The sequence below is a fragment of the Cheilinus undulatus genome, linkage group 1 (assembly GCF_018320785.1).
Source record: "Cheilinus undulatus linkage group 1, ASM1832078v1, whole genome shotgun sequence".
Classification (NCBI taxonomy): Eukaryota; Metazoa; Chordata; class Actinopteri; order Labriformes; family Labridae; genus Cheilinus; species Cheilinus undulatus.
The window spans coordinates 41,524,895-41,546,079 of record NC_054865.1 but is presented as its reverse complement, the minus strand read 5'-3'; the positions used below and the strand labels follow the sequence as shown (position 1 = coordinate 41,546,079).

The 21,185-nt window shown below is 39.4% G+C and overlaps 2 protein-coding genes across 3 annotated transcripts in view; both read left to right on the top strand.

Moving 5' to 3' along the window:
- Positions 1 to 4,746, top strand: part of rasa3 (RAS p21 protein activator 3) — a 67,607-nt gene extending 62,861 nt beyond the window's left edge. Inside the window, exon 24 of the mRNA XM_041788649.1 lies at positions 1,350 to 4,746. Within this exon, the coding sequence (XP_041644583.1) occupies positions 1,350 to 1,425 (76 nt within the window). The 3' untranslated portion in view covers positions 1,426 to 4,746. The remainder of the gene's footprint in view (positions 1 to 1,349) is intronic.
- A 1,433-nt stretch (positions 4,747 to 6,179) lies between these two features.
- On the top strand, positions 6,180 to 20,320 carry pros1 (protein S). 2 transcript variants are annotated; one of them, XM_041787199.1, is made up of 14 exons: positions 6,180 to 6,471; positions 7,016 to 7,173; positions 8,112 to 8,136; positions 8,227 to 8,310; positions 8,418 to 8,480; positions 8,742 to 8,867; positions 11,806 to 11,934; positions 12,064 to 12,304; positions 14,528 to 14,714; positions 14,917 to 15,081; positions 15,225 to 15,393; positions 15,962 to 16,098; positions 16,189 to 16,417; positions 19,202 to 20,320. In XM_041787199.1, exons 1-14 carry the CDS (start codon positions 6,393 to 6,395, stop codon positions 19,387 to 19,389), a joined length of 1,980 nt encoding a protein of 659 aa, XP_041643133.1. In that variant the 5' UTR covers positions 6,180 to 6,392; the 3' UTR covers positions 19,390 to 20,320. The 2 variants fall into 2 exon arrangements, with proteins under 2 accessions (XP_041643133.1, XP_041643125.1); XM_041787191.1 differs by having other exon boundaries at positions 6,181 to 6,471; positions 8,418 to 8,540.
- The last annotated feature ends 865 nt before the right edge of the window (positions 20,321 to 21,185 follow it).

The window sequence follows — 21,185 nt, the reverse complement described above, 5'->3', positions numbered from 1 at the left end:
ACGCTGCCGATAAATTGCTACGTAATCAGAGGTATCTCATTCATACTACAGATCTGTGTAAATTTTCTTCATATACTTATAATTAACAGCCCTTGTTTACATGTGCACATGCCAAAAATACAATAAACTCCCATCCCTAGTAGCTAAAGATTGAATACATGGACAAATACAAGTATAGATGCCATAAAAAGGTATATTTATGCACCTCCATCATAATCCATTGTGCCATTTAGCAAGAGAATGCGGTGCATGGTGGAAAATTCATCATACCCCTCAGTTTCAAGTGTGGCCCTGGATAATGCTCATTTCAAGGACTATGCAGCCCTTGGCCCTTTGCCTGAGACCTTGATTAAAAAGAGAACTGGGATACCTCTTTACCTAATGTGAACATGCAAAACCAAAGGGAAAGTGGGACTGGCTCTCACATGACTGGGTCCTCTATTGCGTCCCTCCTCCCCCTTTCCTGACAGGTTTTACTTTTATTTTATCAGTAACATCTAACAGAAGTAAACTGAGTTTCGTGTCTTCAATAGTGGACTATGCAGTTTCAGGGGAGTATTTAGTTTAAGGAGAAGCATGAGGAATGCTATTGTATTTTATTATATAATATATCAATACTATTGTACGTGTGTTTACCTTAGTTTATTATATCAACTGTTTCCCTTTACAGACAGCAGATCCATTCGACAAATAAGGTAGAATCGTAACAGTCATGTTAGAAAAAAGCTACATTGCCCTGTTTTTATTAGATAATATTGTTTATTTTATTTACAGGCTTTATTCTAAAACTTATTGTAGGGTTTTGGCACAAACAATTTGAATTTACTTAACAAGCGGTTGCATAACTCAGGCAAAACATTTTTATTGTGATGCAGCATTTTCATCTAGTCCATTCTGACAAAATCTAGATTTTTTTTTTTTTCTGAATCAAGATTTTCCATGAGTAAGTTTTATCAATATTGAAGGATTTATCGCCCAGGCCTAGAATATACCATGCAGTACCTGAAAAGTTTCAAAGAGAAAAATCTAGTTCAATACAGACTAGCTTCCTCTGTGGGCCAGCAGGTGGTGCAGACACACAATCCACATTTCCCTACAATCAATTTAACATGAACAATGAAGGCTGGAGATTAACAGTACCACTTTTAACATTCAAATATATCCAAACCACACTTTCAGTCAGTGTTGGGGTTTGGATCAGGATTTTCCCATCTCATTAAAGTTTGGTTTAGACTTTTCTGGAAATTTCTGCCTCCACTTCACCTCCTGGCTTAGATTTCTCCTCTGATAGTGTTCCATTCTTCCTCCACAGTAACCCAAAATATCTTCTCTTCTGTTTGTTTCTTCAGGGAGCATCCAATTGGAGACAAGAGTTTCCAGTGCTACATCCGCCAGCAGTCTGAAAGCTCCACCTACTCCATCTAGAAGCGGCCCTGTGTACCGTTTTCTATGATGCCCAGAACCAGCATATCTTACTTTGCTGCAATGAAGTCCATCATATCAATGCTCTGTGTCTCGTATTGAAAATTGAAATCTCTATTCTTGAAAGCTGAAAATTTGGAAGCAGGTTCAATAGATTTGAGTGGCTTTTTTGGAAAGGAAAAGAAGAGTTTTAGACACAATACTGGACTAAATGAGCTGATGGACTAGTTGGACTTCTCTTTTCAGTCTCTCTAAGGTGCATCACTCCAACTTTGGAGAACAGACCTCAAATCAACATGAAAATAGGAACAATTGTGCATGAAAGGAGGAAAATGATTGAAGAGATAATCACGACATACATCTTTTTGAGGACTCCCTCCTGTGATGTGACGAAAGAAGAAACAAACGTTTTCACTGGACAGTTTTGACAGTGACCAACACGCACTTTAATTGCCTCCAAATCTATGGATGAACAAGCCTCGCAGCACACTTTCAAAAAGCTTATTTTATCTGTTTGATTTGTATTTGTGTATTTTAATGCTCATTGAAATGTTCCGTTGTATTTCACTTTAGAAGGAAGGAAGGAAGGCATACTATTTTCCCTTTTTGAGCGGTGTTATACCCATACACCTGTTTTGATTTGATTTTATTGCTTAGTCCCAAACTTTCTTAGGAAGACTGTGAAGGTCAAGGGCACTCAAGAAAAAGGGATCGTTGGGACTGAGCACAGGCAAGAACAGCTTATCTAAAATTACTCCACAGTCAATTTTATCTCTGATTTGTAATTCTTTTAACACAAGAGTCATTTAGCTGTGGTTGGAAGTGGTACTCTTGTGAAACCAGAAGCAGGGTTTAAGGAACATTTTCTGCCAACACTGGGGGAAACAAACATGGGCGCTTGATTTTTATCATTATTGACTGATTTCTTTCTGTGGCTGAGTTCAAACACATAAACCTTTTAGGAAAGACAAAAACGCCAAATTGTAAAATAGATGAGCTAAACCTTGTGCGCTATATTCAAAGAAGTGTTGAAATCAGGACCATATTGACCCACTTATGCTCAAGGTTAAAGATGCAGTGAATTCCTGTTTACTGTCATTAACTTTACAGGGGGAGTTAGCACAAATTTGCAAAGAAAATATCAGAATTTGAACATAATATAAAGTGAAATAATGATGTGCTTAACCAATTTAGACCAGATGCAAAGTTGGTGTGCTTCAACATCTGCATGTGTAGGATAAACCCACTTTTTATAACAATGACCCCTGAACTGCAACATTATTGGCATAAGTTAATGTGTGGAACGTGGATGGAACAGCAAAGAAGGTTTTGGTTTCAGGGACTTTAGCTTCTTCATCTATGCAGAAAAGTTAATGAATTAAATTTGTCTGCAGGACTGTTATGCTCCTCATCTGCTCAGATTAGCCATAAACTTTTTTAGCAAATCTCAGTAGTTAAGAGTATTGCTGAAATATGCTGAATAAGCATAAATTAGCTCACTCACAATATGATGTTTTCAAGGTCTGCTCAGCAAAATGACAATTAGGCAAATGTAAGTAAAATTTCATGATGTGTTCAAATGTACATCAAAGAAAGAAAAAAAATACCTTTGCCTTAGAGTAGCTTTAACATATGCATTGAAATTTATATTCTAACTTTTAAAGAGCTGTTGATGTTTGTTGAGCTCAGCCCTGCATACAGACATTTCAACGCACACTTGTTTCTCTGTGTAAGCAGAAAAACTTCCAATAACAAAGTAATGATTGGGTGTAAGCACAGCTAGCACATGGATGGTTTCAGCTCGGCTTATTATTAATCAAACATCTTAACACTTAAACCAGTCTTGTCTTCAGTTTCGGTAGTAAAATGGATAGTGTCTTACTGGTTGTGTTGCCCCGTCGGCAGCCTAATTATTCACTTTTTGTGAGTTTAGCCTCGTCTTATGTCCCCTCTGTAGTTTGAAACTTTCTCACATGCATTCCTCGGACAAACTGCCTGCTGTGAATCTTACCTGTCAGAATCTGTCGAAGGTAGACCATTTATTGATGTTAAACTTTTGTGTTGTCCTATGCGTTAGCGTTCACACCCATCAGCGCTCACTCTCGCCAAACCAGTGCATGTGAAGTGTAGTTGTAGTCGCAGCAATGGTAGCCTCCACAGTCACTTTTGTATGACTACAAACCAACACATTTTTTAATGTATTTTCCAAAAAAAAACAAACAAACTGGTTATGTAGCCTCATGGGTGTTCACAGGATCCCGAACAGTGCCAGTCATCACTTTTATACAATTCTCTTTTTGAAAAACCAACAAAAAAAATCATTGTTTCGATGTTTTTTATATCTGAAATCGTTTTAAAGAACAAGCAATTATTCCAACATCACCTTTTTTTTTTGTCGAATATGTTGATCCATGAGGAGACAGATTTGACTGTTTTCTATCTCCCTCTCATCATACAGAGATCTCGCTGTGTATCTGAACTGAATGACTGAGTTTTGTGCGTGTTTGTGCGTGTGCATTTGTCCGTATGTGAAGGAGTGATTGAAATGATGGGTTGTATTGCCAATTGAGTAAACCCAGTGACAGGTTAGGAAAGGAAGAGTCTCACTTGTGGGAAAAAAGAGAAAATCACTGCCTGTAATCGTACTAAAGACTAGAAGGACTGTGGAAACCTTTACTCCTCTCTGTCCTGCTCTAATGTCTCCCCTTTTTCTTCTTGTATAGAACCACTATTCCTTTTTAAGGAAACTTTGCCAATATAATCTCCCAAAAACATTTTTTATATGTAACACCATAATAACATCAAAAAAACAGCATTGCTTTAACCTCTAAACTTTTGTGAGTGTTTGTTTCCACCAGTTACTAACTCTCCTCAGGTTTATCAAACTCAGCAGCTTTTTTTGCCAAAACCAAACACCAAACAGTTCTGTCTCTCATCTTAAACTTGGTAATCATATTTATTATCATTTTCAGCTAAACCTTCCCAGAAACCTTCACTGAGCTGGTGAGGTCACGACATTTACAGTAATTGTTAACTCCTCCACCCGGAAACCCACAAAGGAATGACTTATGCAATAATGGTGTTTTGAGCATGCAATAATATGAACAACCCCTCAATAAGCCCATCAAATTATCAACAATTAACGCACATCTGCAGCAAAATGCCTCTTCAGATAAACTCATATTATAAAAGGGAGAACAGTGTATTTTGTACAAATATTTTAAAAGTATTAAAATAAGCCTGTTATATGTGTATATAAAATGTTGAATGAATGGTGATAATGTGATGTGTTTTTTTTCCTGGATAACTAAATGAAACCAATAATATTGCAAATGTAAGTGTCCGAGTCATTTATTGAACATTTTAGTCTGTCTTTTCATGCACTGCACACATTCACAAGGTAAAGGTGTATATTTTTACACTACAAGCCCCAGAAAATACATCAAGATCAAATTTAAGTGCACCCTTTCGAAATATCTTACTGTGACCAAAGAAAAATAAATCTCAGCCGTTTATAGTGAAATGGCTGGTTCCCTAGCCTTCTGGCTAACACTTGCCGCCTTTTGGTGCTGAAATGTATCTTAACAAAGTTCTTATTTCAGCCAGGACCTTTTTGTCAAAAAACACATGATTTGTGGTCCTAAATACATTTCTTATAAGTAGTTATTAATTTGAACTCATTGCTGTTATCTATATTTGGCAGTGTGACTGTTTCACAAGCCTAGGTGGAAAGCATCAAGCAAGAACAGCACACGTTCCTGCCTTTCCTATGCCTACAAGGAAAACCTTGTAGGCATAGGAAATGTGCACACAAAATGTGCCAAAAAGCAGAGGAAATAGGTTGAAAGTTGAAAAAATGAAAAAAAGGTTAAGAATGGCAGATTTGTGACTAAAATGGGCTGCAATCGGCAAAAATGGGTTAAACATTGTTAAAAAGTCACAAGAAGTGGCTTAAATGGGTTAATAGTGGAATCAGTGGCACAAGAAGGTAAAATGGCGAATATATGCCAAAAGGGGGCAAATAAAGAGTGGCTTAAATGGTTTAAAAAGGCTGAAAGTGGCTTGAAGCTGCTAAGAGAGGCAAAAAAAAAATGGCTTAAAGATATTTACATTTTTTTGAACATGGCAAAAATTGGTTGAATTTGACTAGAAGTAGTAGCAATAGGAACAAATGGCAAAAAGTTGCTTAAATTGATTAAATGTGGAAAGAAAATGATTTTTAAAAAATTGGCTGTAAGTGGGGAAAAAGTGTCAGTTTAAAGATGGCACAAAAGCGGTAATAACAGTTAAAAAGTGGTGAAAAGTGTCTTATGGGTTAATAGGTCATATTCCAAGTACACTTTCATTTAGGGCCATGAAGGGCACGAGAAATATATGGTTTCAACTAACATTTTTTCATCAAAAAAAGATGAAAATGTAATTGTCATTACGTGACACGTCAGTTGATATAAAATTCTTCTAAAGGAGATTTTTTTTTTTTTTGGAAACTCAATAGATGAAATGCACTTGAAAATGTCAGAGGGATTTCAACTGTACCGGCGTGTCCCCTTTTTATCTGCTTGAATTTGGCATGTTACCTTTAGAGTGACGTTAATTTAAAAACAAGTACATTTCTTATGTACATTAATATCGTTAGTCTTTATGTGTGTCAGCAGCTCAGAGACCACCTGAGCCCTCTGTGTGTCATTAGTAAACCTATTTCTTGCCTGAACTCAGCTCGCGCATCAACACTGTCCTGTGAGTAAACAATGGTCGTGTGGGTGAGTGTGTCAGCAGCGCTCCCTAGCTGCCTCCCCTCACTCCCCTCTGGATCTGCTCTCCTGGCGCCCTCCGCCACTCCTCCCCTCCTCTCCCTACGAAAACATTTTCGGGAAGAATAAAGTTTTTTCCCCCCTCTCACGGACCTGAACGCAGCCAGCCAGCCGTTACTCAGAGCCAAACCGTGGCCTAGCAGGAAGAACGGCTCGACTATGTGGAGAAAGAAGCGGGCACTTGGGGAATCCTTGGCTTGTCTCGTATTTCTTGTGACGCTCGTCGATGCTTATCGATGTAAGTGTTTGCGGTTTACACTTTGAACCCAGCGTAGTGGAGTAATTCACGGAATAGCTTGTTAGTAACTGTTTGAAAGAAGCTTTCAGCCTGGATGTGAACACGTTTCAGGACTTAAAAACTACATTGACAGCCGTTAACAGAAAGTATGAGGGGTTATGACTCCCGTCTCCACCGTGAAATTGTGTGGTCAATATGAGCAGCTTGTTGCCACCACAAAGGGTCATTTCTGGGAAATTACGGTTTCGCAATGACCCTTTTTCCAGGCCAATTCATAGCAGTTGTCTACTTTGTCCATCCAGGCTGCAGCTACATCAGCCATCTGTCATGGTGAAACAGAGGACTGAAATTCCTGCTGGGATCAGTCATGTGTTGTTCTAATGTAGCTGCATGTGCCTGCCTATATTAATCACATATGTGAGAGTAACCCTGAGGTAGTAATAACAGGACTCTGCTTGTTTTGGTTGCAAACATCAGATCAATTAAACGTGGATCCATGCAGTGTATTTGAATGAGTGAGTGATTTATGTGTCTGTCTCTCCAGTCCTGAGCCAAAGCAGAGCCTCCCAGTTCCTGAGCAGGCACAAGAGAGCCAACTCTCTGTTTGAGGAAAGGAAGCCGGGCAACCTGGAGAGGGAGTGCATAGAGGAACTGTGCAATAAGGAGGAGGCCAGAGAGATCTTTGAGAATGAGCCTGAGACGGTAAGAAAGGGGGCTGATATTAATCTCACTGATTAGCCACATCTTATCAGATTAGTGACAGCTGTGATGCTGAGACTAAAGAAATGAAGACAGAAAACTCAAAGATAAGCGAAAGAACTTGCAAGCAAGACATGATCCCGGGCTAAAGCCTTTTATGTGTTTTATTGTTTTGACCTATATGTTTAAGAAAAAAGCAAAAATACATCTCTTTTTCACAGATCACTGATGTAATTTAAAGTAATATTTATAAAGCCCCATTCATAAACAAAGAAATTCAGTGCTTTCTTGAATAAAACTGAACATTTTTAACATTTTAAGCCTTAAAGGACAGCACACTTGCAACAAAAGCATATGAAAATAAACTTAAATTGGGTATCTGTTTTTACAAAATTACAGTGTTATAGTGCTCTTTCTTTCCCAGCCAACTCTGATTCAACTGATGGTCTTGCCTAATTTCAATGGATTCCAACCCCAGATAGTCTCACTCAAGGATTTAGTCTCATGGTTTGCTCCATCTGTGTTGGGCACAGCCCTAAGCTGCCCCAGAAGACCCTCGCAGGGGTCCTGTGCTGAAAAAATCCACTCAGTCTTCACCCTTTTACTCTTCTTCAGTTGTAGCTGAATTCTTTTGACATAACTTAATTTGTGTTTTACCCTACTTTTAGCACTTGATTTGATTTCACTAGTTCAAATGACTCTGTCGATTATATCAGCATTGGGTACACCTCCCTACCTCAATTCCTTCTTTTGGGGCTTTTGATGAATGCTTCATATTAAAACTCATTTTGTTGACTAGAATCTTTTCAGCTATAAACCAGTATTTGACACATCACCTTGTTGCATGCCTTCTCCTGTTTACATCCTGTTTTCTTTAGTATCAAACATGAATTGAAGCATTTTCTGTTGCCTACTGTTTTTTTTTTTTGTTTTTTTTTCAGGAATACTTCTATCCCAAATATGTTGGTGAGTTTGCAGATTTCATTGTCCTTGTACACATGTTGTGGTATCGACTTTGCTTTTCTCACGTTGTCTGATAAAACTTGTTTATCACAGCATGTCTGGGTTCACACCGTGTCGGCATACCCAGCCAGAACTCAGATTCTGCCATTCCATCCGACCTTCGTACCTGTGTGACAGGTGAGAGGCTTTTACTGAAAAGTCAGTGGTTATGGTTCAGCCTTTAGAGATCATAAATGCACCTATGGAATTCTTCATCCCTTGCTTGATTAACATCTTGTTTGTAGAAATCAGCAATCAGTGTACGCCGTATCCGTGCTACAAGGAGGGCTCAGAGCGCTGTGAGGATGGTCAGGCCTCCTTCACATGTGTGTGTAAGCCTGGATGGAAGGGGCCGCGCTGTGAGGATGGTGAGCTCTAATACATTTATTAAGATTAAAATGTTTTAGTCCAATCACAAATAAAAACTAGTGACACTCAATGACTTATGTCTAGCATCCCACATAGGTTTTGAATGCTTTGAATTAATTCAACTGGACTATTGTATGTCACCTTCTGATATGGCTGAACTCCCTGCTGATATAAATTTCATTTGATCCATAACTCTTAAGATATCGACGAGTGTTTGGATCCTGAATTTCCAGCTGGATGTAACCAAAAATGTAAAAACTTCCCCGGCAGTTTCCACTGTATGTGTGAAGAGGGCTACTTCATCACTGACAAGATTAACTGCGTGGGTAAGATGCTGATGACAGTTATATTCCTTAATAATGCAATGTCACACGAGAGGGAGGGATGTTGCTTTTAGACAACAGCTCTACAAGCATAAAACAGCAGTACAGAGCCAAATTTGATGCCTTTTTTCTCAACCATCTCAACTTTTTATGCATCATTACTGGAACTTTATTATTGCCAGGCAACCCTAAACATCCGCCTGCACTCAGCCATATTGTTTATATCCGTGGTTAATACAGACTAGCTCATTTATATTATGTACATTTTAACAGACTCTTTTAAACTAATAAATAAAGTGTCTGCTGTACGTATGGTAGACTGCATCCTGGCACTTCAGGTCCTCACTGAGTGCTTTCGGGAATTCAGTAGAGGGTTGCTTCCAGCCTTTGTTGACATCCGGAAAGCGTTCAACTCAGTGAGTAGAGATGCCCTCTGGAGTATTCTGGAGCTCTGCACATCCAGCTGATATCTGCCCTATATTCTGGTTCAGAGAGTGCTTTGTATGGACTGGATAATGGGGCGGGTAACAGGGGCAGCGATCTGTGTAGTATCATTTGGCGATGTCCGAAATACTGATCTGGAATCGCTGATCACCAAATCTGTGTCTGAAAATGTTGAGAGTATGGAAGTTGTAGAGCAGTTCCCCTACCTTGGCAGAATACTCCATTGATCTGCTGACTGCAAGGCTGAGATCAACCACAGACTTAGACAGTGTGGCGTCCCACTGTCCCTCTATCTGAGCATGCATATGAAGGTCGGGGTCTTGCGGTCCTTGGTCCTTCCAGTCTTACTATACTCTTGTGGGGCCTGGGCACTGGCTGATGGCTGGGAAAGCAGCTGGGTTCTTTTTTGATGGCTTCTCTTAAGTGCATCTTTGGGTACCTTTGGTGGGGCCGTGCATCTAATGCTGATGTGTTGGATGAGAAGGGTCGGCTGTCTGATATGGGAATGGCAGCTGCGCTTTTACGGGCTCCTGGCGTGCTTTCCGGGGCCTCTTCCACCTGACTGCATACTCGGTGCCCAGGACATGGTGGGTTGGTCCAGACAACTGGGCTGTCTATGTGTGTCATGGAGGGGGCAGCTTGGAAGATACCTGGAGAGATGGGGCATGGGCCTGGAGGATGGCCATCAGGATGCCAGAGCAGTACAGGACCAAGTTTGACGCAGCAGAGTGCCAAACCAGCATATGCTACCATGCCTGACAAACTGTTGGCAATTTGAGTTTCTCTAGGGTTGATAAGAAGGAATACTTTAAAGTTTATTTACATTTTAAAGGATTGCAGATCTAGTTCATGTAAAGTTTAGCACCCCATAGTCAGCTTTATCATCCATCCATTTTCTAGACTGCTTATCCCGTTGTGGGTCACGGGGGGGCTGGAGCCTATCCAAGCTGTCACTGGGCAGGAGGCGGGATACACCCTGGACTGGTCGCCAGTCACTCACAGGGCTGGCATAAAGAGACAGACAACCAGGCACACTCAAATTCACACCTACGGCCAATTTAGAGTCACCAGTTAACCTAATGAGCATGTTTTTGGTGGTGGGAGGAAGTGGGAGTACCCAGAGAGAACCCACGCATGCACATGGAGAACATGCAAACTGAAAGGTCCTGACCGGGAAACAAACCAGGGACCCTCTTGCTGTGAGGCAACAGCGCTAATCCCTGCGCCACCATGCAGCCCCACCTTTATCATATATAATGTTATTTCCAACAAGAAAATTGTGGCTAGAGAAAACTCAGAGTGGCTAGTAACTTTGGGAAACTACTAGCTACAGTGGGTGGTGAACAAAAAAGTAAATGTTAAGCCCTGATCGAGTATCAGTGCAGATACCAAGCTAAGTACTCATTCTGGTACTCATAAAACATTGCAGATAATATACTGGGTATCATTTTAAAGCATGATGTTAGCCTCTTATTAAGTCATGTCTCCAGTTTGGTGATATCTGAACATAAATGAGGATGACAGAAGTAGAGGAGAATAAATTATATTCATTGATAAATTGGCAAGAGATGGGATGAAGAACATATGATAAAAACAAAACAAACTTAAGGCTTTTTAAAAGAATATTTAATGTATTACTAAGTACTTATATTTGAACTGGGTTTCAGTGAGTACCCAAAAATCAGTACTTGTACTGGAAATATGTGTTATCAGTGCATCCCTATTTTTTGTCATTAAGCACTTGATTCATGTATATGTGGGCAGTTTAATGCTTTCCATCAGTGTGTGTATGTACGTACAAGTTAATGGCTTACATTACATATGTGAAGACATCGAGAAGGACATAAAGTGCTCCCAGGCAGCTGAGCAAACACTAATTCTATGCTGTGTATTATTCTTTGTTATAATGTCCTTTATATTTATCCATATGGACGAAGGAACGCTACGTACTGCAAAACAAAAACTCTGCCGTCCAGCTGTTGTCCTTGGGGTCTAAACCATTTGTTATTTCTCAGCTGACCTGAGGTGAACCCTTGTGAAAGAGAATGTGAAAAGCTTTTACTGCATGAAAAGATGGCCCATTATTTACACAGTAGATGGACCATCAGCCTCATATCTCTTATATTTCAGAGCTGTTTGAACCTGCTCCCAGTTTATACATGCTTGGATCTGTCCTATTTTGTGTGGGCAGTGCCCTCAATGTTTGTCTGTGAGTTTGTCGAATGCCTGTTAAGTACAAAGTCTTGACAAACATCAAAGTGAGTCAGTGTGGCACATTTGCTTATCCTTTTTTTGGTGTCAATGAGGCTCTAAAGGGAGCTAAATCTCATGATCGTTTCTGGTTTAAGGTTGTTCTTTCATTTATTTTGTAGTATTTCTTGATAACCCTTTGCTGTTTTAATGCCTTTGTATGTAAGCTTTGAGTATTGGCAAAGATCATGTATTTAATCTCCTGAGATCATTTAACTATTTCTACTTACGACTGCCTATTTTCCAGATATTGATGAATGCATCTTGTACCCAAGTATCTGTGCACAACCTGCCCAGTGTGTCAATACACCGGGCATGTACGAGTGCCAGTGTCCTGAAGGCTTCAAATATAACTTCACTTCCAAGACCTGCAATGGTGAGACTTCTCATTGTTGCCACATATTATAAGCACTAACAATTATTGCTATTATATTATAAGCACATACCTTAGCTGTAAAACACTATATACATCAATCATGTGCCTGATTTCCCCCTGATGTTGCAGATGTAGATGAGTGCGAGGCTGATGTGTGTGACGGGAAGTGCTTCAACACAGTGGGAAGCTATGCGTGTCACTGTGATGGCCGTGAGGGTCTTCGTTTGGCCGAGGATCATCGATACTGTGAGAGTATCCCTGTTTGTGTGGAGCTGTATGATTACAAACACCCTGAGATGCTTTACCTGGGGGAACAGTTTGCTGGTCTTCCAGTCATCTTCCTGCGCTTCCGTCTGCCGGAGAACACAAAGTGAGAGTCTGTCACACTCAAATGTACGATATCTAAACCTGTGAGATAGAGGTCAAAAGGTAAAAAAAAGTCCTGTTTGAATATGAAATGGCTGAATAAGTATATAATTTACAATCTTAATGAAGTATTTTAAAAAAAAAAAAAAGGAAAATTATTGTCAGTCTAACTGAAACAGAACTTTTAAAGGCATACAATATGTTAAACCATGTCCTAACAGCATGCGAGTGTCAGATATTACATTGCATCATGCAGCATTGCACACTTGCTGTCCACACTGGATCCATTAAATACTCAGTACTGAATTTTTAGTGCGATTTTGGAGAAACAGGAGTCTGGTGCTCTGTATTGACAGACTTTTGACGGCTGTGAGATGCCTAACATTTCCAACATGGATATGGAGGTTATTAATGCACAACAATTTCCGCTTTCACAAACAAGCTATAAGCCTCTATTGAGGGGAAAAAAGTGAAAGTAAACCAAAAAGATCTTTCTGTCCAACACTCCTGATGCATTGCCATCTCCTACTTTCCTTGTTCCTTGTCCATGTTAACATGAGCAAGGGAAATAGGAACAAGTTGACGGGGAAAATGTAGTGCCGTGTTGCACTTTATCACAATGCGTTGCATATGATCTGTCAGGATACGACAACAGGAATCAGTGTAACCAATCTGATTTTGTCACTGATGCTTCCGGTGTATGTACAAAATGTTTGGAGCTGTAAAGTTTGTTCAGGCTTTCACCTTTTGACATATAACTGGGTAGCTGGTCACAAACTTGAGTGAGCTAGTTAGCACGGCCAACCAGATGTAAGTGTTCTGCACATGTTCCACAGTGACTGCAATGGACTTTGACCCAGAAGTTCCATCCAGCTATCCATTTTCTACATCATCTATCCTGTTTCGGGTCGGAGCCTATCCCAGCTATCATTGGGCAAGAGGCAGGGTACACCCTGGAGTGGTTGGCCTAGAAGTTGATGAGCATAAATGCTTATTATAGCAGTCTGGTAGTCATCGGTTTCCAAATACCACCATAAGCTAAAAGGATAGCATGCATAGCATTTGTGCCAAAAGTAAATTGTAGGTTATGAATAAAATGTACAGAGCTTTAAAATTTGTTAATATCTTCACCATCAGACATGTACCAAGTCAACCTCTTAGTTACCTGTAAGCATGGTCAACTGGAAAGTGGTCCATAGTCACTTGCTTCGAGAGATTGATGCCGAGGGGCTAGTGGAGTTAGACGTACTGACTCCATTCCATTAATTTATTCTCCTGCTGTGAATGTATACTGGGACAAGCACAGTAGTCGACAGCAGTAATTGCCTAATCAAACCATAGCTGTGGCTCAACTTAACTATGCATGTAATTGTACTGACAGTAAATATTCAAAAAAAGAAAAAAAAACAGAGGCATGATTTTTACATCTACTACTCTTATGCCATAACAAAATGGATAGAACTTGCAAATGCTTGGGGTAAAGCTGTTCACAAATTGGTAAATTGTGAAATATATCGTTTGAATGCTAATGCTGAAGAAAAGGGGCCTGGAATAATACATGGCAGTGTGAATTAATAATTAAATACCAGGAAAAAGTCCCCTTTGGCTCTGCCTCAGCAAAAGTCAAATGTTTTCTTTTTTACCTTTGTTTTTGAAAGGACAGCTGAAGAGATAAGAAATATGGGGAGAGAGAGTGGGGGGAAGACATGCACTAAACAGCGCCAGGAATAGGATTTGATACTGCTACCAATGCATTGAGGACTATAGCCTCTGCATTTGAGCACCTGCTCTACCCAATGAACTGGTGTCCAAGTCAGAAGTATTTTATAATAGAATAGAAGTATTCTAGTATATTTTATATAGTAGTATTTCTGAATATATGTAAGCGAAGAAATATAGAATTCATTAGGAAAATCAGACTTTAGATTTGAAATGTATTCAGAAAAGCAGTTCCTAACAAATTTCTTGATTAGACCGTTAAATCAAGTGATTGCATTTTGCCTGAGAAAGAGTAAACAGTCCTTGTTTGTGGTGTTTATCACTCTTAACAAAACACACGAGCTTCATTCTATTGTCATAACAGGCTTTCTGTCAGCTACAATTCAAACTCCCGTTGCCTTCTTGTGATGGAACCACCGTGATACGTGCATGTTAAGAAAACAAAAATATGCTATTCATGCAGCAATCTATAACACATAACATCTGTCTTTCTATTTCTGGCTCTCAGGTTTGCAGCAGAATTTGACTTTCGTACATTTGACCCAGAAGGAGTCGTGCTGTATGCTGAGTCATCCCAGGACTCGTGGTTCATGCTGGGGCTGAGAGGAGGTCGCATTGAGGTCCAGTTCAAAAACCAGCATACATTCAAGGTCACCAGTGGAGGAAAAATTATCAATGACGGTCAATGGCATGTGGTAAGAAGAGTCTAGAGTACACTATGTCCCTACACATACACAACTTGTTGCCCTATAGCTATCTTAATTGGTAATCAATAAAAACGAATTAATGGAAGTAGAGTGTGTCTGGTAATAAAGTGCTCTAATCTGGAGTGCTTGATCTGGAGCTCACTCTTTGTAGTTAGACTGTGTCACTCACTGCAGTATGTGTAATCTGCAGATTTCTGTGGATGAACTGGAGAGCAGCATCAGCGTGAAGATCAGCAAAGAAGCTGTGATGAGCATCAACAGCCCTGAGAGTCTCTTCACCTCAGTGAATGGCAAACTAGAAACCAAGGTTTACATCGCTGGTCTGCCAAACCGCACCGATAACCTTGTCAAAGCTGTAAGCACGGCTGCTCAATAAATGGAAATTCTGTTGCTGTGACTACATACAGTATAGTAGATGAATGAGAATCACCTTTGTAAAATTCAGGGTTAATATAAGGACAGCTTTCTTCCATTGTTTTGTCCCCATGCACCCATTAGATCAATCCCCGCCTCGATGGTTGCATCCGGGGCTGGAACTTAATGAACCAGGGGGCGTCTGGGGTAAAAGAGGTCATCCAAGAGAAGAAGAGTAAACACTGCTTTGTGTATGTGGAGCGAGGCTCTTTCTTTTCTGGGGCAGGACTTGCACAATTCAACATTGACTACAGTGAGTAAGTTATACTTTATACTTATGTATGCGGAAACATGGCCTTTGCTTTCATTCCTTAATTTTGTGTGCATTGAGCTGCCATAGGAACAGAGCTGCAGGATTAAATGCAGACTTGAGCATGCCTTTAAGGCAGCAACAAGAGTGTTACCAGACATGTCTGTGTTTTAGGGTGGGAGGTAAGTGAAGCATCTGGAGGAAACATGGACAAAAGGAATGTAATATTAAAAAAAGACAGGCTCTACTCAGCCTTAGTTGGTTTTCTACATAGACCTACTTTGCGTATAAATAAAGATTAGCACAAATCAAAAGATATAAATGAAAATGGTGCTCATAGAAGGGATTTTTTTCTACCAAGTTTATTCATGTTTCAGCGACTTAAATAATCATATTCCCTAATTTTCGTTTTTGTGTAATAAGTTGCCAGGGGGAAAGATACAGGTGTTATACATAGTATGCAGGTGGATGTAAAAAGTATACCTAAAGTCACAGGATACAACTGTCAGAGTTCTCATTTCCACCCTGACAGAGGAAATGTATTTGTGTCTGTGTCTGGGTGTTTTACCAGGTGATTCTGGGAGCTGGAACGTAGATGTAATAATGAACATACGCCCATCCAGCAGCACAGGCGTCCTCTTTGCTCTGGTCCAAAACAACACAGTCCCCCTGTCAGTCGCCGTCATAACACAAGGAGAAGAAGAGGCAGTAAGTTAATTCACTCAGCGTGTCTTCACACAAAGTGAATTTAAATGTGCATGATGAAACTTTGTGATGTTGTTGACCTTTATACTCCAGAATCTTCAAGTGTTCCTCGACGGCGTCTCTGTGGCTACACTCGACTCACTCATGTTGTGCTATCCTGACCGGCTAATGGTGCAACTGAATGTGACTCCCACAGAAATCAGGATCTTGGCCAACTCATCAACTGTCACCTACATAACGTCTGAGGCCCTGCAGAAGGCACTGGAGCGTCTAAACAACACCATGCAAAGCCCCGTCAGTACATTTGTAGGAGGAATACCAGGTCAGTTTCAGCAATAAGTTTAGAGCAGAGAAGTAACCTCTCTGAAGATGACTACTAGTGCAGTTTCCCTAATGTGACTTCCTGGTAATAATAGTTTTAATATGATCACCAAACAACCCTGATCTGGTCATTTGATTAAAATCAGGTGATTTCCGCCAGCAGGGATAAAAAAAAAAGTTCAACCAGACCTGAAATCCATGAAATCCTCTCCACTGTGCTGAAACAGCATAGCTGTTTTTATCTGCTGCTCTGAGCTCAATGCTGCTGTCTGGAGTTGAACTGGGGGGCTTCTGGGCTGAGACTTAATCAGGCACATGTTCCATCAACTGAGTTAAGCAAGCGTCTCTACAGTTTAAATTTTTGACCAGATGATGGTGCTAGATGAAAAGTTTAGAACTGACAATTCATCCTATGGAGGACAGAACTTTCTGTACTAAGTTTTAATGCAGGCGGTTCAAAACTTGCTGAGGCTAAAGAAAAACCAGGGGCTCGCATAAAGGTACAGTGTGTAATATTTAGCTTAGTAGCATTTTTCGGAACAAACTTGGCAAAAATGTAACAGAATAATTACAAGTAGGCCTATCTAAGTCAGTTTATATATATATATATATATATATATATATAATTTTAATTGTTTGGTCACATCTGTGGTACTGTAGATGCAAAAATCCAAAATGCCGGGGCCCATGGAGGGCTAAATGAATAAAGGCCTTATTCTAATGGCTTCTAAAAAATGTTTATATTGCTAATATAAGGCTTACTTATAAATATTTTGTTCCATTTTTACCAGGTTTGCATTGCTAAATGCTACAAGGATAAATATTACATACTGCACCTTTAAGTCATATACCAAATTTATGATACAGAGCAAACATATTTCATTAAACTTAGTAAGTTGAGGCCCACTGAGGGCCAGGAGCTGAAAATGAGCAGAATTTATGAATTTTTTGTGCAATACATCAGTTTCATGCTCTGCATTAAAATTTGTTGAATTGCATTACCCTTTTAAAATGAAAGAAAGTCAAATTCAGTTTTTAAAAAACACATTTTTAGAAACCCTGACTTTTTGTATAAGGAGTAATAAAAATTTGAAATTAAATACTGAAGTTGTCGAGGTATTTTAGACCAAAACCAAGGTGATTTAATACAAATGGCTTGATGTCAGGCAATGTAGTCCTTCAGCATCACTGATAACATGACCTTAAAATGACATCAGAAGTTACTTTTCCTTGCTTTGCACAGTAAAACTTGCTTTCTGAATTAAGGATGCAAGATATTAGATTTTTACCGACATACCAAACTCATTTTAGCCAATATAGATAACACATACTTACATGTACATACCTCTTTTATTGTAAAGAACACCAAGTCTCCTGCACCACAGTTAAGCTGTTTGTCCTATTGCGTGAGTCTATTTGTCTGTATTTAGAAATAGACATAAAACAGTACAAACAAAATTTAATTCTGCCATAAATAATAAATGGCTTCTTTTGTAAATTTAGACATTCAGAAATGAAAAGTGAAGAATGTCTTTGTTTAACATGCATTATATGCAAAATGCATTTTTAACACCAAGCCAAATCCTGCCTCAGCACTATATTGACAGTAAGCTCTATAATGCACAAAGTAAGAAGTTTCCTTTTTAAAATAATAAAAAAAAAATGAAAGAAATAAAAATAACAAATGAGGATAACAAATACAGACTTCAGCTGAGGTGGGGCTGTTGGTTCTGCTTTAAAGTCTAAATTATTCATGCTTTCTGTCAATACAGGTAGTCAACTGTTTAAGCCATTATCAGCCGATATTGTTATCCTGTTGTTAATATGGTGCATCCTTTGATTAAAGAACAAGTTGAAATATTGGACTTTTGAGTGGCTGCAGCTGTTGTGAAGATATTACCTCTTAACTGGAAGAGAGCTCTTGGAATCACAAGTCGATGTGTCCTTGGACAAGGCACAAACCAAATAGCTTCCACAGCTGTGTCAGTGACATGACCATGAATGGGCTAAGTCATTTCTGATAGCAGCCTCTGTCATCGGTGTGTGAATGGGTGAGTGGGACCTGTAGTTTAAGTATTTAGCCATCTATAGAAGCTCATTTACCATCTTCTAAATACATTAATTCAGTATAATTCAGGCACTTTTATGCCTTTGGAGGCTGTAACAAAGGTGTGCTGGGGAGAAGATAGTGTTAGTGTATAACTCTCGAACAAGCAAAGACAGAACAATGATCTGAATCTGCATGTTTGGGTGTATGTTTATGAGAAGCTCTTGCTGTGTCTTGTGTTTTAATAATGCCATTATTTAAAAAAACACTTGGACACCAAAACTACACTACTGGGATGTACTGACGTAAGGACATCAGTATGACAGCTGAACTGAATTACGTTACAGTGCTATTTCAGTAGTGAAATCTTTTAAAGGTATCTTGTTTGATATAAAGAACTTGTAACTTCATTCAATAAATTCTGACTCACCTCCATTCTGGCTAAAATGTGACGATTTATCTATTGACTGAAACTACACAACAGAAAGTTCACTGGCTTCTAGTGAGCTTAAGAGTTCAAATACAAGGAGGGGAAAGCTCCATCGTGTATTTAGGAAATGTCCTCCCCAGATAATATCATGATGCTGCTTGAGACAAGTCATGAAAGGTTGCTGTCTAAGGTCAAGAATATGAAGACTTCCTGTCAGTGATCTTAAACTTAAGATTAATTTGTTATTTTGATTACAGTGTCACTTTTTCTTTGTCTCTAATCATCTCTCCCTTTTGCTCTCACTTTAGACTATGTCCCATTACCCTCCACCCCTGTGTCAGCGTTTTACCACGGCTGCATGGACGTCACTATCAGCGGCCAGCAGCTGGACTTTGACGAGGCCCTCTTCAAACATAACAGCATTAAGTCTCATTCCTGTCCTCCTGTTTCTGCCCCCGAGAGCCACCCTGAGGCAGCAGATCTGCAAAGAAAGTGACTCTAATTAAAAAGCCATCACACTGAAAAGACATCACAGGAGAACACATCCCACTGCGACCACTTCTTGGGATATTTTGGAAAGACAGAAGATTAGATGGAGCGATGGGAATGAAGCGAGGAGGGAGGATAGATATAGATCTTAATAGTCGTTTTTGTCGACTTTCTGTGATGGGTTGGTTTCTGAAGTGTCACATGCTTTTATCATACAGTATTATTGTTCCCATCATGGGAGTCTGTTTTTTAATTAGTGAAGCACAACGAAAGCTGACTTGTCAGTGAGCTTGTCAAAAGCTGGATGGGTTGATGACGTAGTTGTAGCATTTTGTTGCAATGAAATAAATGCTTTGTAGCAAACATTTAAAAAGAGCTGAGCTCTATAGCACACATTCCCTGTTTTGAATAAGAGATGGTTTTTGTTTATGTAGAAAAAAATGAACAAATGGTCGGTGTTGACCAGGCTTTGGGACCACCTGCATCTTAATCCCTATTGCTGAATCATGGTACTATCTCTGAATCCTGTTCACTGTGGCTGTTGGTGGATTGGCGCTGAAAATAACAGACAAGAAAGCTGAGGCTTAGTTTCCAGATCTGTTGTATTTTCTTGTTTGTAACACAATCTCTTTTCAAGGTCAGTCTCTCAAGTATAGCAGTGGTTAAACAACTTTTTAAGCACATTTTGTCATTGCCAGAGCCACTATAGTTTTCAACAGATGTTAACACTTCGCAGTATAGAAAGTCTGGTCCAAGGACAGTCGACAGCTTGTGTTTTTCTTTTGTTTTTGCTGGATTCTCCTTCTTGCCCCATGTTCAGGATTCATCTTGTATATAAAACAAGCCATCTTTAATATATAACTTAAATGTAGTTTTTCAGTGTTGTCTTTGTTGTATGTTGTTTTATTAAAATTGGTCAGAGCAGCCTTTGAAAAATAGTTTTGAAATTTGTCATTGCACTTATCTTCTTTTTTGAGGTATTAGAAAACAAAACTTGGCATCATGACTTTTCCCCTCTAATCTCTGGTGCTGCTAAGTCCTTGGTGACACAACAAACATTAAAAGCAGTTATTAACAAAATACAAGGTGTGTTTGACTCCAAAGTTAGTTTATTTCTCATTCATTTGGAGCTGCAGTTCCCAAACTTTTTCTGCAGGGCCCCTCTTTGACAGATCAAAACATTTTCAAGTCTCCCCATCCATCATCAGGCATATCATCACACAACATATATTGATATACATTAAAAAAATCACTGAGGCAGGATGTGGCAGGAGTGTGACACTCTCTTTAGTATCAATCATTACACTGGAAAGGTGAGGGTGGATTCATTTTTGGTCCTACATTAAGGCTAACTGCAAGTCCTCTCGCAACATTTACCAATGCTTTGCTCACAATGCAATATGGTGTGCATTGATTTTATTTAGCCATACCAAATCCTCCAATCATAGCTTTGGCCCCTACCTGTAAGCAGGTTTCACTTTGCAAAGCACTGATTTATAGTACCTTTAAAACCAATCAGTCCAGTTTAGTTCAGTACAATTTGGCAAGATAAACCCCTAGTCTTGCTTCCTTTTCCACAGCCAACTCCACTCTTTCTCAGCTTTGACAGTGAAAACTCAAATACCTTCATACTCTACCAGACTGTAATGGCCTGATTGGTGGAAACAGCTGTAGAGGTTTTAAGAAGATTAAGGAAGTAGCAGGGAATTGCAACATTATGCTCCATTGTGTCACTTTAGCCCGAGAGGTTGAAATCATAATTGTCATTGATTTGAGCTTGTACTTCACATGATACAAACTGAT